At 37.6% G+C, this 17312-nt stretch overlaps 1 protein-coding gene across 6 annotated transcripts in view; it reads right to left on the bottom strand.

The window, feature by feature from the left end:
* Positions 1 to 9560: 9560 nt before the first annotated feature.
* mib2 (mind bomb 2) overlaps positions 9561 to 17312 on the bottom strand; it is a 239197-nt gene continuing 231445 nt past the window's right edge. For all 6 annotated transcript variants that reach the window (XM_070090837.1, XM_070090836.1, XM_070090839.1 and 3 more), the window contains 3 exons: positions 16762 to 16990; positions 15885 to 16041; positions 9561 to 10594 (listed from right to left, as the gene is read on the bottom strand). In XM_070090837.1, coding sequence (XP_069946938.1) covers positions 10365 to 10594; positions 15885 to 16041; positions 16762 to 16990 — 616 coding nt within the window. In that variant the 3' untranslated portion in view covers positions 9561 to 10364. The remainder of the gene's footprint in view (positions 10595 to 15884; positions 16042 to 16761; positions 16991 to 17312) is intronic.

Here is a 17312-nt window from a genome sequence, read left to right as displayed (position 1 = left end):
TACTCTTTCCATGAGTGACTGAAAGGAGATGTTCACTGTTCACTGTCTCAAGACTGGTGGCTGGCTGCCAGCTTGCCTGCCTCATTCCCAGCCCCACACTGCCACCTTGCTTACCACCCACCTACTCATTTACTCTATCATTCTTTTTATCACCTTGTCTTGTCTCTGGATATTAACCATGGTATAAAAAGGGAATGCTAGTAATACTGGAGGTGCTAAGAAGAGGAACAAAAGCAAAAGTCTAAGAGTTTTTAACAAACATACAAGAAAACCCTCTGAAAAAATAATAGCTCCACACATTGTATTAGCTGGATCCATTCTCTCTGGAAGGAGTGTCTACCCATTTTCTATGGAAAACAAGGGTTTAGCTCTTAAATTTGATTGTAATAATAATTTGGAAACATTTCCCCTCAAGAGCTTTACTTAAGTTTATCTAACAAGTTTTTTATTTAGGTTTTGGGTACACATCATACAAATTTCCTTTACAGTGGTCTTGATAGTACACATTATGGACACATAAAAAGTACTTCCAGCAAGCATACATTATGGGCACATAAAAAGTACTTCCAGCAAGCATACATTATGGGCACATAAAAAGACTTCCCGCAAGCATGCATGAGCATATTAGATAGGAGTGAATGGAGATGAATGGTTTATGGGACCTGAGGAGTTGTTGGATTGTGAGTAGGGTAATATTTTGTGAAGGGGTTCAGGGAAACCAGTTAGCTGGAATTAAGTCCTGGAAATGGGAAGTACAATGCTTGCACTTTAAACGATTGTGTATGAGTGATGGTGAAAGTGTTGAATGATGATGAAATTTTTTTTTCTTTTTGGATCATCCTGCCTCACTGGAAAACGGCCGACATGTTAAAAAAAAAAAAAAGCACATTTCACAAATTTAACGTTGAAAAACTCATTTAAGTTAAACATAACTGAGGATCTAAACCTCACAACATCCAGCCAGGCCTAGTAGGACAACATGAACTCTCTCCACACATTTCTAGATTAACAAGAAACGTCCACAATGTAAACTGTCAAAAAAGCATGATTAATATTCAGTTTATAAATACTGTATGGCTTTTTTTGGAGGTGTAACAGCATGTAACCCATTTTTTTCCCATAAGTTGTTCACCCCACCCATCACTCTTTCACATACATGTGTAGTGACATTTTTCTGGAGCCTAACTGGCATGAAGGTGGTTGTCTACTATACAAATCATTCATAGATATAATAAACACCAAAAATAAAGAAGTTAAAATATAGTAAAGTAATTTTATTTACCTTTTATGGTGGATAGATGAGACTGTTATGCAGTGATTGTACATTGGTAATTCGAGTTTGAACAGGCTTGCACATCACTCATCTGAGACGTCAATATAACTGATGAGAACATCAACTGTAGTGCTTTATGACCTGTACAGGTTGGGCACATTTTGCAAATATAATACAGTATAATATACAGTGGACTCTCGGTTATTGGCCGTAATCTGTTCCAGAAGCTCGGTCTAAGACCGAAATGGCTGAAAACCGAAATAATATTTCCTATAAGAATTAATGGAAATACAATTAATCTGTTCCAGACAAAAATATACACACAAAAAAAAATAATTTTTTTAACAATTACATAAGTATTACACACCTTATTGAAGGCTAATGCTGGATTCTGGAAGATAGGGAGAAGGAAAGAGGGAGGAGTTAGTGTTTGGAAGAGGAATCCCCCTCCATAGAGGTCTGTTTCTGGCATCTAAGATTTCCCTGAAGTGGGACAGGGTTTTGTCACTGAAAATGTTGCAGATATGGCTTGTTTCAGCTTGGCCAGGGTGGTTTCTCTACAAAAGCTTTCACCCTAGTCCACACTGCACACACCTCTTTAATCTCTGAAGAAGGCACCTCCTTCACTCCCTCTTCCTCCTCCTCTGAAGCAAGTTCCTCAGCTGCAGTCTGCTGCCATTAGAGTTGAAGCTCTTGCAGTTCTTCAGTGGTTAGCTCTTCCCTGTGGTCCTCCACCAACACTTCCACATCCTCGCCACTCACCTCCAACCCCAGAGACTTCCCCGGAGCCACAATAGAGTCCACAGGGCTGGCAGCATCAGGGTCAGCCTAGAAACCTTCAAAATCCCTCTCTTGGACACAACCTGGTCATAATTTTCTCCAAGCAGAGTTCAAAGTCCTGGAAGTCATTCCCTCCCAAGCCTTACCTATAAAGCTTAAGCAATTGAGGATAGTGAAGTGATCTTTCCAGAACTCTCTTAGGGTCAAAGCACTTTTCAAACACTGCTTTTGGTCTTCCAAGTCTAGAGGGTGTGCAGGAGCACTGTCCAGTACCAGGAGGCACTTGAGTGGCAATTTCTTTTCCAGGAGGTATTTTTTTCACGCTTGGGCCAAACACATCATTAACCCACTCTGAAAATTAGCCTCGTGACCCATGCCTTATGATTAGCTTTCCACATCACACACAATCTATTCTTGACGACATTGCTTTTCTTGAACACACTGGGATTTTTTGAGTGCTACACCAGTAAAGGCTTCACTGTAAAATCCCCACTAGCATTAACACACACAACAAAAGAGTAAGCCTGTCTTTCATAGGCTTGTGTCCTGGCAGTGCCTTTTCCTCATGCATGATGTAGGTCCTGTTTGGCATTTTCTTCCAAAACAGGCCTGTTTCGTCACAATTAAACACTTGTTAGGGTTTTAATTGTTCAGCCTTTACATAGTCCTTGAACTCCTGTATGTACTTTTCAGCTGCTTACGTGTCAGGACTTGCAGTCTCTCCATGCCTTATGACACTCTGAATGCCACTACGCTTCTTAAACCTCTCAAACCACATTATCTCCCACTAACTGTTTTTCCTTAATCCACAATAACAACTTTTCCATCTCTTCCATTATTGGTGACCTTTGTTTCATTATAAAAGTTACTTCTTTCACAACATTAGTGTTCTTGATTAGTTGTTTATTTGCCAGGATAGATGTAATGGTAGATTTATTTTTCACCTAACATCCTGACAAGTTCCAGCACCCGCATACCCATCTCGTATTTATCAACCACTTCATGCTTAAATTCCATGGTGTTTCTCACCTTCTTTACTACAAGAACTTTACTAGGAACTTTCTTTGGAGCCATGGTTATTTATTTCACAGTTGCACTGCAAAAAAAACAGTGGAAAACAAGCACAATGTTTGGATGTATGAGCAGAAGCTGCCTCACACACCAAGACACACAGACAGACTGACGTGCAAGTTGCCCCAGCTGGTGGATGGATGCATCCGAAACGTACAATCACTGAAATAATGGTCAATCACCAGGAGCCGAAAAACCGGCCAACGACCAAGTTGGCTGATAACAGGAATGGCCGATATCTGAGGGTCCACTGTAATACAGTGGACCCCTAAGTTTTGTGATAAATCCGTTCCAGAGAGCCTGCCGAAAGTCAAAATTCACGAAACTCGAAACCAATTTTCCCATAAGAAATAATGGAAATAAAATTAATCCGTTCCAGATACCCAAAAATATTAAAAAATATTTTTTTTCAAATTAAATAAAAATTTATATACTGAAATCAATGAGAATCAAGTACATACATATAAAAAATAATAATAACATTACACTTACCTTTACTGAAGACTTCTGGGTGGATGGAAGACGGGAGGAGGGGATAGGAGGAAGGTGTACACTATTGTTTGGAAGGAGAATCTCCTTCCATTAGGACTTTAGGTAGCAAGTCCTTATCTGGGGTTACTTCCCTTCTTCTTTTATTGCCACTGGGAACAACTTGAGAGTCACTGGACCCCTGTCGCACAAAATATCTGTCCAGAGAGGTCTTTTTCTGGCGTTTCTTTAAGATTTCCCTGAAGTGGGACACAACACTGTCATTGTACATGTTGCAGATATGGCTTGTTTCAGCTTGGTCAGGGTGATACTTTTCAACAAAACTTTGCAACTCATTCCACATTCCACACATGTCCTTAATCACTGAAGAAGGAACCTCCTTCACTCTCTTTTCCTCCTCCTCTAAAGCAAGTTCTTCGGCTGTGGTCTGATGCTGTTCCAGTTCAAGCTCTTGCAGTTTGTCAGTGGTTAGCTCTTCCCTGTGGTCCTCCACCAACTCTTCCACATCCCCGTCACTCACCTCCAACCCCATGGACTTGCCCAATGCCACAACACCTTCCACAACAGGCAGAGGGTCAGCAGGGACAGGGTCTGCCTCAAACCCTTCAAAATCCCTCTGGATCGTATTCCTCACTTTGTTTACCAAAGCGCTTGCACTAGCTTTCCTTGGGTCCATGATGACTTATTTAGCAGATGCAAGCACAAAAAACAATGGATTATTATGAAATGTATTGTATGAACCCGCGGGGTGATGGTCATGTGTTGGTAAACAATGGCACACTGAGCGTGAATGGTGTGGGAGACTGGTTTGGTGTGCCCGGTGACGGGCGGATGGGTACCGGATGGTCGCCAAAACACGAGGCCAAATTTTGCCAAAAAAACTTGCCGAAGGTCGAATTTCACGAAACTCGATGCTGCCGAAACTCGAGGGTCCACTGTATAACAGTAGTAGGTTGGTAGACAGCAACCACCCAGGGAGGTACTACCATCCTGCCAAGTAAGTGTAAAACGAAAGCCTGTAATTGTTTTACATGATGGTAGGATTGCTGGTGTCTTTTTTTCTGTCTCATAAACATGCAAGATTTCACATACGTCTTGCTACTTTCTACTTACACTTAGATCACACTACACATATATGTACACATTTATGTATACACATTCATCTGAGTTTTCTTTGATTTTATCTTAATAGTTCTTGTTCTTGTTTATTTCCTGTTATCTCCATGGGGAAGTGGAACAGAATTCTTCCTCCGTAAGCCATACGTGTTGTAAGAGGCGGCTAAAATGCTGGGAGCAAGGGGCTAGTAACCCTTTCTCCTGTATATATTACTAAATGTAAAAGGAGAAACTTTCGTTTTTCCTTTTGGGCCACCCCTCCTTGGTGGGATACGGCTGGTGTGTTGAAAGTTCTTGTTCTTATTGCTTTTCCTTTCACATCCATGGGGAATTGGAATAAGAATCATTCCTAAGTAAGCCATGCATGTTGTGAAAGTCAACTAAAATGCCAGGAACAATGGGCTAGTAACCCCTTTTCCTGTATAGCCTACTAAAAAGAAAGAAGAAGAAAACCGTCAAAGTGGGATGTTTGAATGTGCATGGATGTTGTGCTAATAATAAGAAAGAGATGATTGTGGATGTTATGAATGAGAAGAAGCTGGATGTCCTTGCTTTAAGTGAAACATAGCTGAAGAGGGTGGGAGTTTCAGTGGGGAGAAATAAATAGGATTAGGTCAGGGGTTTCAAATAGAGTTAGAGCTAAAGAAGGAGTAGCAATAATGTTGAAGGATAAGTTATGGCAGGAAAAGAGGGAATATAAATGTATAAATTCAAGGATTAGGTGGAGTAAAATAAGTGATGGATGTGAAAAGTGGGTTATAGTATGCATTTATGCACCTGGAGAAGAGAAGTGTAAAGGAGAGAGATATTTTAGGAAATGTTGAGTGTATTAAATAGGAGTGAATGGAAACGAATGGTTTTTGGGACCTGACGAGCTGTTGGAGAGTGAGCAGGGTAATATTTACTGAAAGATTCAGGGAAACCGGTTATTTTTATATAGCCAGACCTGAGTACTGGAAATGTGAAGTACAATGCCTGCACTTTAAAAGAGGGGTTTGGGATATTGGCAGTTTGGAGGGGTATGTTATATATCTTTACATATGCTTCTAAGCTGTTGTATCTGGGCATCTCTGCAAAGACAGTGATTATGTGTGAGTGAGGTGAAAGTGTTGAATGATGAATGTATCTTTCTTTTTGGGGATTTTCTTTCTTTTTGGGTTACCCTGCCTTGGTGGGAGACGGCCGATTTGAAAAAAAAAAATCACATGCAACTGACATTTTAGGTTCCTTCCTGATACTAACACTTGCTTGAAAGACCATGATTAATCATTATATATGTACTTTACAATAAAAATAAACAGAAAATGGAGAGTGAACAACAACTGCTTAATTTTGATTGTGTTTGCAATAACAGTCTCCACCTACTAGCTACTCAGCAAAGTAACCAAAGCAGATAATTCTCTACCTAGTTCATTTTTGTCTATTCTTTCCAAAAACTGTTAAATGTACATCTGTTAAAGTCTGCTACCAAGCAGAACTTTCAAGGTTAAAATACATTATTGTGTAGAGAGTTTTAATGTTTATTAAAAAAATTCTATTACTGAATTTATCTCAGATACTAGCTGCAGTACAGTTTTATTTTTAATTAAGTCTTCATTGTACAGTATTTTAAATAGGTTAAATATTTGCACTTCACGGAAATACAATTAAATAAGTCAAATGAAATTACTATAGATATTACGAAGTATAACAATATTGTTCAGTGATTATAACAACAGCACCAGAATAGCACTGAGGAGCAACTTAGTGCACTGGTAGTCTGACAACGAAATTTGTATTCATCATTATTTTTGTAATACGTATCTCTAAATTAGAACCAGTCCTAAATTTAATTTTTAAGCAATTTATTTTTAAAAAGCTTGAATAAACTAAAGAATTAAGTTTAAAAAAATATGGATAAGGATTAGTGTCTGCAGTGTGACAAGTTTAGGCATTAAGCAGTACAAATTTCAAAATGGAAATTAATCACATTTGCAAAATTGTAAATTTCATATTAATGTAGTTGTAATGTTATTTCTGCAATGTCTCAAGTTCTACTGAATCTTATTCAAGGCAACAGAGAGAAGTAAAAGTATGGAAAAATCATTGCCTGCCACTGTAGATTTTTTTTAGGGAGCTTTTCATTTCTCCATCCATTAAAACAATGCTCTCAAGAAATCAGAGCTTCAGGTTATGATGGCAAACACTGTTCAGGGCCAACATTATTTACAATCACTTGAAGTAAGACTAGCATCTTTCCTGATTTCCCAGTTTCCACATTAGCACTATTCTTGCTTTGATAAAAAACAAAAATATTAGTACATGTATCAAGGTTGGAAAGAAATAAAAACCTTTATATTGTATGTATCCCTTGATGAGAGGTGCCATGATGCTGGTGAAAGGCTCTTCATCAAAGTAATTTGAGCTGCCCTCCCCTTCTTCGGATCAAGTCTGATTACCTCCCTTCCCCAGCCTCATTATGGCCCCCACAGTTTTAATGTTTACCCCATGAATAATAATTAATAATAATATAAATACAGGTGCACATCCTTTTATCCAAAATCCTTGGGGCCTGTATCGATTCAAATTTCAGAATGATTCTCGACGCTGCCACATGGCAGCATGACCCAGCATGGAGATGACTGATGCTCCACACTTCACGAAAAAACTTCAGTTTTCGGAACTTTCCAATTTTCAGAATTTCGGATAAAGGGATGTGGACCTGTAATATTATTAAGTATAATAATGATGTACTGCATGTACAAATTTAAGACCTAAATAGTTACGTTCTGAATAGTATTTCCTTGACTAACACTGATTCTTTAGTTTCATATCACAAAAAACATATACATGTACCTTAATTTAACTGACATTAAAATTTTTCATAAATACAATATGTACTCAAGTAGAACTGATGGCACACACATTGGAAAACTTTAAATGGGGTCAAATGGAAATAAATGGTATAAAATACCGACACAATGGAAATATAAACACATATGCAGTATAATGTGATCCTTTATTGACTACGTTTCGCCCACACAGTGGGCTTTTTCCAAGTCACAAACAGAGTTCTGTTTGTGACTTGAAAAAGCCCACTGTGTGGGCAAAACGTAGTCAATAAAGGATCACATTATACTGCATATGTGTTTATATTTCCATGGGGTCAAATGCTTGTGATACAAAATATATTCTAGACATGACTTGGATAAAAAAAAAAATACTGAAAATGTAATGGTAGTGCTAAAAACTTCACAATATTTCTGACAAAAATGGAAACAGTCAGTTGAAATACTTAATAAACATGAAAAGGAGCACTGCTGATGCTAAGCAGGTCCTCCTCACATTTTACCATAAGAAAAACAATCAAGGAGAATTGCAATAGACCTAATGGCCCATGAAGGCAAGTCCTGACAGCCAACCATTACATTACAGAGGTACACTGCAGGAAGCCCACTGGCCCATGTTAGGCAAGCCCCAGAAGACATGTTTGTTTGGCAGAAATTGGTAAAGAACTGTAGATTTATTATGTTTTCCAGCAGTAATTTCCTGTTGTACTGTAAACAAACTGGGGGATGAGGGGATTTTCCTCCATATTTGTGAATTTTTTATGGTTTTTGGTTACTCAGTAACCGTGAGCCATGCATGTCATAAGAGGCGACTAAAATGCCGAGAGCAAGGGGCTAGTAACCCTTTGTCCTGTATATATTACTAAATTTAAAAGGAGAAACTTGTTTTTTCTTTTGGGCCACCCTGCCTCAGTGGGATATGGCCAGTTTGTTGAAAGAAGAAGAAATGTTTAGGATAACCCCTAAACTGTCCAAACATAGATCTACGTTCGCACACGTAGCGCTCCGAACGTAGATCTATGTTTGATTTTACATTATGTAAAAAAAACGTAGATCTACGTTTGGAGCACTATGCGTGCAAACGTAGATCTACGTTTGGACAGTTTAAAGGTTAATTTAGCCTTCCCTAACTGAATCTAACATAACTTGCAGAGAGAGGATTAGAACTCCTTGTAACAGTGCTTTACCAGGTGTCCCCAGAGCCTCACCAGGTATCCCCAGAGCTTCACCAGATGTCCCCAGACCCTCACCAGGTATCCCCAATGCCCCAATCAGGTCTTGGTTCCTGGTTTGCACAAATGAAACCACTGGACATTATTTAATTAATTTGTATCACTATGATGGAATATGGTCACCAAATGTAGTTTTGTTCTTGATGCATCCAAAAGTAGGAATCTAGTGTACAGGAGACCTTCAGTGTGTAAGGAGTTTCACCTCTTAAAAGTACTATTACTTATGAACAGACTGCCCCCCCTACTATTTTGCTTAAAAATTTGGTCTTAGAATTGTGACCTTTACTTGAGTATATATATTGTACATGATTCTGTAATTTAGTGACACTACATATCAAGAAATAAAGAAGCAGTCATGGTAAATAATAGATATTATTTGAGATGCTGTATAAAAAAAATCTGTAGATTACAAAATGAGATTTTCCGAATTTTTAAGTAACCTATCATTATATTGTAATACCCTATTTCAATGAAAAATCTATTGTGGTCATCCATTCATTAAATGTGATGACTTTCTGATTTCTATAAACCAGCGGTAAACCAAAACAGTGAAAAAGAAAAAGTTTCCAGTCTATGCCTTGATTGAGAGCACACTAATAGAAATATTTTGCTGTTTGCAATTTTTTAGTTTCTTTACCTTAACCCTTTAAAATCAATGAATGTGTAAAATCATTTAAATTAATAAAAAATAAAATCTGCTCCTATGATACAGCCAACATTGGTATATTTTTACCTCAAGTTTTAATACTTTACTGCAATAAGAAGTCATGGAAATTTTATGATCACTTGTATTTTTTACACAACTGCACAGGCAAAAAAAATATATAGTTGACAAAAAACACTTAAATTTTAAATGCAAGAAATTATACCCATCTCTTGGCAAGATAAATATGTACACGATGGGGTTAAACACACTACTCTTCTAACGTACTGACAAGAAACACTATATTACTCTCCATACTTTTCCCAGTTCACCATGATCTGTACTTCAAGGAAGGTTGTTCAGATGCTGGTGGGCTTGTCATTCAAGGAATTGGAGTTAACCCTTCACTTTCCTGAACCAAATCTATTAACTCCCATTTCCCAGGTTCTGTACAACTCCAATAGGTTTATTATATTGTCATGAATATATAAGCCACATCAGTAAATAAATAAACAACAGCTTTTCAAATTTTAAGCACATGATACTTATGACTGAATAATTATGTCACTCACATAAGGTTTCTAATCTTTATATGATGTTTTTGCTTAGTAATATTTATAGTCCTCAATACTTTGTGCCCTAGAATATTCTACATTATACTTTTAAATTATACTTTTTTCTCGCAAAACGTTCTAGCACCATGCTTCACTTATATTCACTGTTATTTACAAAGGATTTCCATATGTAAAGTTTGTAGTAAATAGAAACTAAAATCAGAGAGCCAAAACACAAGTGCCTGGTTCAAAGTGCCCATTACAAGAACACTGTTAGTCAATCAGGACTGCTTTTGATGAGAGACAAGTCTCAATTTATCACATTACTTTCAGTGTACAGTAACATGCATACTTTTCTTTAATCCACATGAATTAAATTTAGTAGAGATTGATTTTCTTTGATATAGGTTTACGACACATGTGGCACGTTTTCAGAGTATGAGCACATACAACACAAGCACTATGGCCACATAAGAAAGCAACGTTGCGCCCACGCTCCATACATATACTACAGCAATGAGCTTCTTCAATCTCAGCAATCTTGGTTTCCAAATACCTCAACCTCTCAGCTGAAGGGTGTCTAGATTTGCTTGAAATTGTCTTCCCATCTGAAATTTATGAATTAAGTGGACCTGGTGTATATCAGCAAATACTGTGCATTTAAAAGGTTTCTAAGTTAATCAGTGGTTATATGAATATTTAACTCTTAAGCAACAAACCTTCTTTAGCTAAGTTATGCAAGCTCAGCTTCCACCCTATAATTAATTGTTATCATACATCATATCCTTACAGACTGCCATTCTGATAATGACAAAAGGGTCATTCCATGTCAAATGAACCAATTTTGAAAAATTGTTCCCACCTGACCATCTCCAATTTCAATAAAATTTTACATGAAGGTTGGCATGTATATCAAACTAACTTTGAGAAAATTTTATTTCATGATATGCAATAGTAGTAATGCTATTGCCCCTCAGGGTGGAGGCAGGTGAAAATTTCACCAACTCACAGGCACAATCAACAATGTTCAGAATACTGCTGTGGCAGATCTTGAAGAGTAAAAGTTGTATAAGAACACATGCCTATACTTACTCTGCTATGGAAAACTCAAGAAATTAAAGCTGTGTCAGGGTATAAAATAAATTCCAACCACACATAAGAGCAAAAAACAAATGTGAAGGACCTAGGAGTGATAATGTCAAAGGATCTCACTTTCAAAGATCACAACAATGTATCGACCACATCTGCTATGAAAATGATAGGATGGATAATGAGAACCATCAAAACTAGAGATGCCAAGCCAATGATGATCCTCTTCAAATCTCTTGTTCTCGCTACGCCAGAATATTGCTGCACACTAATGGTCTTTTCCAAGGCAGGCAAAATTGCAGACCTAGAGAACATACAGAGAATTTTCATGGCACGTATAAGTACAATAAAGCACCTAAATTACTGGGAACAGTTGTGGTCCCTTGATATGTATTCCCTGGAATGCAGGCGAGAAAGACATATAATATCCACTTGGAAAATCCTAGAGGAACTAGTCCCAAATCTGCACACAAAAATCACTCCCAATGAAAGCAAAACACTCAGCAGGAGATGTAACATCCCCCCCAATGAAGCAGGAGATGCAACATCCCCCCCAATGAAAAGCATGGGTGCCACAAGTGTGCAAAAATATAACACAACAAGTGTCAGGGGCCCAAGACTGTTCAACTGCCTCCCAGCATACATAAGGAGGATTACCAATAGACCCCTGGCTGCCTTCAAGAAGGTGCTGGACAGGCACCTAAAGTCAATACCTGACCAGCCAGGCTGTGGTTCATACGTCTGTTTGCGTGTGGCCAGCAGTAACAGCCTGATTGATCAGGCCAGATCCACTGCAAGGCCTGGTCACAGATCAGGCCATGGGGGCATTGACCCCCAAAACTCTCTCCAGGTATACAACTTTTGGAGCTGATTTCAATAATTGCAATCCTAAAACTTACATGCTTTTAATTTTTTCACAGTAAGAAGCCAAAGCAGGCAAAAAATCTGTTGTATGAAATTCAATCTTGAATTCAGCTGCCTATATTTCTAAAGAAAAACATTATTTTGGTATGTATCAACACTTTTTTTTTTTGACAACTTTAAGCTTAATTTGCAAAATAAATAGTGGTCCCTATCAATTCATATAATTTCTGAAATCGCCACCAAAAATTGTATAAGAACACCTAAATATGAGGTTCTTGCTGTTGTTGCTCTATAATAATAGCAAATGAAAAATGCCTGGTTTTCATTTTAACATTGTGCAAGCCAAAAAAATCATCTTATTTTAAGGTCTGTTTTCTCCCTTCCAAGGGCAAAATGCCTATCCAGAAAATAGATATCTTGTAGTTTAGAATCTGCTCCTTCTAATGAATGTTTCTTTAAGAAAATTGGTTGTGCTGCTTTTTTGCTACTGATTTTCAAAAATGGCCTAAAATTCACCCTGAGGTCTGTGAGAGCATTTTTAGGTACCATTAGTACAGGAACTTAAAAAGGTTTAGAGTCTGATATTTTAGGAGCGTGACGTTGTCCACTTGGGTAGCTGGCTACAATAATATCAAACTAAAATAATATTTCCCTTTAGAGATACTATAGGCAGCTGAATTCAAGATTCAATTTTAAAAGACAGATTTTTGCCTACTTTGGCTTTATACTGTGAAAAAATTAAAAGCATATAAGCTTTAGGACTGAGTTTGAAATCAGCTCCAAAAGTTGTATAAGCATGTCTACTTACACAACTTTTATTCTTCTACATCTGCCACAGCAATAACCTGAACACTGCTGATAGTATGTTGCAGATTGGTGAAATTTTCACCTGCCTCCACTCTGAGAGCCATAGCATTACTACTATTGCACATCATGAAATAAAACTTTCCCAAAGTTAGTATGACATATATGCCAACCTTCATGTAAAATTTGATTGAAATTGGAGATGGTCAGGTGCTAACCCCTGGTCTACTTGACATGGAATGACCCAAAGTCCAATGTATATACTTAAATTTGCACACACACACTGATTCTGGTTATAGAAGAATTTATTAACAAAGTTGCAGCAGCAACCAGTTACTGCAGCACCAGTGTCTGGAAACTTTTGGTCATAGTTGTATTATGGCTATCTCTCCATAAGCATACATATGTCCATTTACACAGCAATAATACAAACACTATTAGTTTATTTCTTCCTATGTCTACCTTATCAAGCTGATCTGACCTAATTACTGTCTTCCTAAAATAATTATACCTATATGTATACAGTAGGTTGGGCCTTACTTTCCAAGCTTCAGTATTTTTTCCTGACCATCTATAAAGCTTTCGCTTTGTTGAAACACAATGAGCAAAAATTCAACATAATATTTTAATATTTAAAATCTATCAAGGGCCTCAAAGTTTTGCCTTATAACCTATTACGTCAATTTTTTAACGTTTATGTTATGACCCCAATGATGCATATCAAATGAATTTCGGACATTCACAGATGATAGATGTAACCCCTGCATCTATAAAAAGGTGAACAAAGGTACTTATCTAGAACTACAAAGATATCAAAAGAAGGTGCTGAAAACCTCTTCCCAGATGACAGAGAAGCAAGTCAAAAGCAAGGGTGAATTTAAAGATATTTTCAACAGTGCCTATTCAAAAGCTCTTGAAATCATAAGTAATGAGGAGGACAAAGCTTTCCTCCTTGCTCAGTGAGGAAAAAGAAGAGAATCAGTGAGCAATGTCTTCTGTTAACAATGTCCTCACAAAGAAAAAAGAACAGGTGGTGATGTTAGCCAAGGAGCAGGAACACCAGAAGGTGAATGAGGATGCTGAACGTTTAAAATCACTCTTGAAAGGAGCAGTAATCGTACTTCTGCAGTTGAAAAATCTATGGATGATCAAGTTCCAGGTCCAAGTTAATACTCTGACCCTTCACAAGTGCATCTGAAACGAGGTTTCAAATTCAGTTCTCTTGGCTCATCTGGACAGCAACAAAGTGTTTGATGGAGTGGTAATGATGAGTGTTGGGAGACAGTCATGAAGTTATCTCTGCCACTAACATTTGAGAAACCTGATATAGCTCTAATAGTCCACTGGCATAGTAAGCTCCAACAAGATATTACTTGAAAGGACCCAACTGAGTGCCTACCTGTACCAATGCCCACAATGGATAGAGGCACAAGGTTATGCAATTTTCAATGTCTGAGAGGAAAAGACTGATGATAAATGAGGGATGCACTTCAACAGTGACTGACATAAGAGCACCCTTCTACACTTTGCTTGTCAACATGACATCCTCAAACTGGTAGCTGAAGCAGTGAGGCAACAGTGGAAATTCACAGATTATGAACAGTTTGAAAATACCTCTACTGACCAGCTGACCACTGAAGCCACTGCAAACATGCTTATGACTTTCCTCAACTCAGCCATGAATTAAATCCAGTCACACTATGATTATTATGAACTACTTGAGTGCATCTTGCTCTTTCTTAACACTCCACCTCATGGCACACAATGTACAGCTCCTGGGGCAACTCATTATGCCCAGTGGATGCCAAAGACAATCTATATCTTCAAGGTATGAATGTTTCATATCCAGTCTTGCTTAATGGTGTGTAAAGAAAAAAATGGCCATCATGACCTTTGCATCTCTTTGTCAAAGCCAAGAGTGCCAAAGGGCAGTTTTTAGTCTTCCAAAATTCCTTGTGGTGTACAACACAATCTATGCTACAATTTCCAAAGTAACACCATAAATGATGACCAACAATGTCACTAATGACATTAGAGATTGCATGGTCAAAGCCTTGTTAGACATCTACAGCAATAAGAACCATTTTAAATGAGTGCATGTATCTCGGGTTATATTGCAAGACACCAGTTGTCAAATTCACGACCAAGAACAACAGGGCCCTCCTCACCAAAATCAATGTCTTAAGGTTTCATGCAAATCCATGTGTTGCAATGGAAGAAGAATAAGGATTATCAAATAGCTCAGACTACAACAGACACTAGCAATCACAATCATGCCAAATGTGGAGTTGCACTGGTTAAGGATTTTACACAATGCCTGACAAAGAATGAAAAACAGCTCTAGTTTGTTCTCCAGATGGTTGCTGACCATCACAAGCAATACCCTCAGGCCTTCAAGCAGACCCTGCAAAGACATACTGAGGGTAGCAAAGAGTGACTGGTCACACATCAGTATCCAGTGGTATTTCCTGTAACCTTACTAAATTGCTATGATTAACAAAAGTGATTTTTATATCATCTTTGAAATACAATACTTTTGCAAGCTTTTAATGCTTCTAGCTATTACTTTAACACTAAACAGCAGCTTATATACACTCTATATCAGCAGAAAGCTTACAAGTCATACATACAGTGGACCCCCGGTTAACGATATTTTTTCACTCCAGAAGTATGTTCAGGTGCCAGTACTGACCGAATTTGTTCCCATAAGGAATATTGTGAAGTAGATTAGTCCATTTCAGACCCCCAAACATAAACGTATAAACATACTTACATAAATACACTTACATAATTGGTCACATTCGGAGGTAATCATTATGCGGGGGTCCACTGTATAACATTAACAGAAAAATGAAGAAACTTCTGGCATTGTACGACATCTACATTATACATTGAAAATTCAAAGATCTTAAACAATCTCTAATTATTAAAATGAAAAAGGACCACCAAGGTATATAGTACTATATTAATATAAATTTAGTCTTGGCTATATATAGTGCAACACGAAATAATTATATTGAAGTCAAACTCAGTGAAATAAAGCAAATGAAGATTTACATATCATATGAATGCTTCATAATTAAATTTGCTCACTGCGATTAATTTTGAAAGTGGAAGACAGAGCCCAATTATATAACTTACCTTTCGTAACTTTTGAGACTACTACATCATGACACCTAAGGCATTTTTTTACTCTGCTGGAACAGTCTTCACAGGTTACACAATGTCCACAAGGTTGGAAAATAATGGTTGAGGGGCATTCTAAACAGATGGAGCAATCGCCTGTACCGTCTTCTGCCTGAAATCCAAATTTTAAATATTTATATAAGGCAAAGGAACTGTTTGTTACATTAATGATTTTAGGAATGGTGCATGAAAGAATGGATAATGAGTAGTGGTACAAGTTTTGGATAAAAAATATATGGAAGAATGTAACAGGTAGTGATTTGGCAAGTTTTTCAAATCTAGATAATACATTAGTAGTTGCTAAAAACTCCATGGGGAAGTGGAACAGAATTCTTCCTCAGTAAGCCATATGTGTCGTAAGAGGCGACTAAAATGCCAGGAGCTAGAGGCTAGTAATCTGTTGTCCTGTACACATAACTAAGGTTAAAAAGAGAAACTTTTGTTTTTCTTTTTGAGCCACCCTGCCTCGATGGGATGTGGCCAGTTTGTTGAAAGAAGATTACTACTATGATATAGGTAATACACTCTGCAATACAGACTTCCCTTTTGTGTTTTTTGAAATCTCATTACTCTTTCTCTGTTGTCCTTTTCCTTTACTATAAGGGAATGTTTTAACAAAATACTAGAGGAAGACTTTTGGATACAATAACCATAATTTTCATTAAAATGTACAAATTTCATTCCAGCAAGGCACTGAAATACAACAGAAGAAATCAAATACGGTTTCTGAGAAAAATATGCCAAAAATGTGGAGAGACCAAGACAAAGAAAAGGGGGGTACACTAAGTACAAAGATAAACAGCATTAATTATGTAATAAAGGGTTTTCTTACCTTTTCCACATTACAGTTGTTTTGTGGCTGAGGTGTTGGTGTTAGCTTGACAAGTTCCCCTGGCACCTTGGCTGGACTTACAGGCTGGGAGTGGGACTGTGGTTTGCCTTGCATTGCAGCAATGCTCGAGGAATCTTGGGAAGGACTCTCTAGTCCTCTCTGTCGAATACTCTCTGCAGCCAAGTCTAAGGCTTTCAGATCCATATCAACACGTGCCATATTGCCTCCACTGTGATGAGATATATGTAAGTGTAATGCTAAATAATCAATAATGCATTTCTACATTTAATTTTTGGGGAGAAACTTGAAAAATAGTATAGAATTAATTTATTACATGTGATATTATTTGTTCTAAAAGTAATCTGTTCAAATTACATGCTGCTACTTATTCTGTAATGCCTATGAGCACTTTTTTAAAAATTGGTCGTCTCCCACTGAGGCAGGGTGACCCAAAATGAAAGAAAATCCCCAAAAGGAAAATACTTTCATCATCATTCAACACTTTCACTGTCTTTGCAGAAGCACTCAGATATGACAGTTCAGAAGTCCCT

This window comes from Cherax quadricarinatus, chromosome 33, assembly GCF_038502225.1.
Source record: "Cherax quadricarinatus isolate ZL_2023a chromosome 33, ASM3850222v1, whole genome shotgun sequence".
Taxonomy (NCBI): domain Eukaryota; kingdom Metazoa; phylum Arthropoda; class Malacostraca; order Decapoda; family Parastacidae; genus Cherax; species Cherax quadricarinatus.
This window is presented reverse-complemented; position numbering and strand designations above follow the sequence as displayed.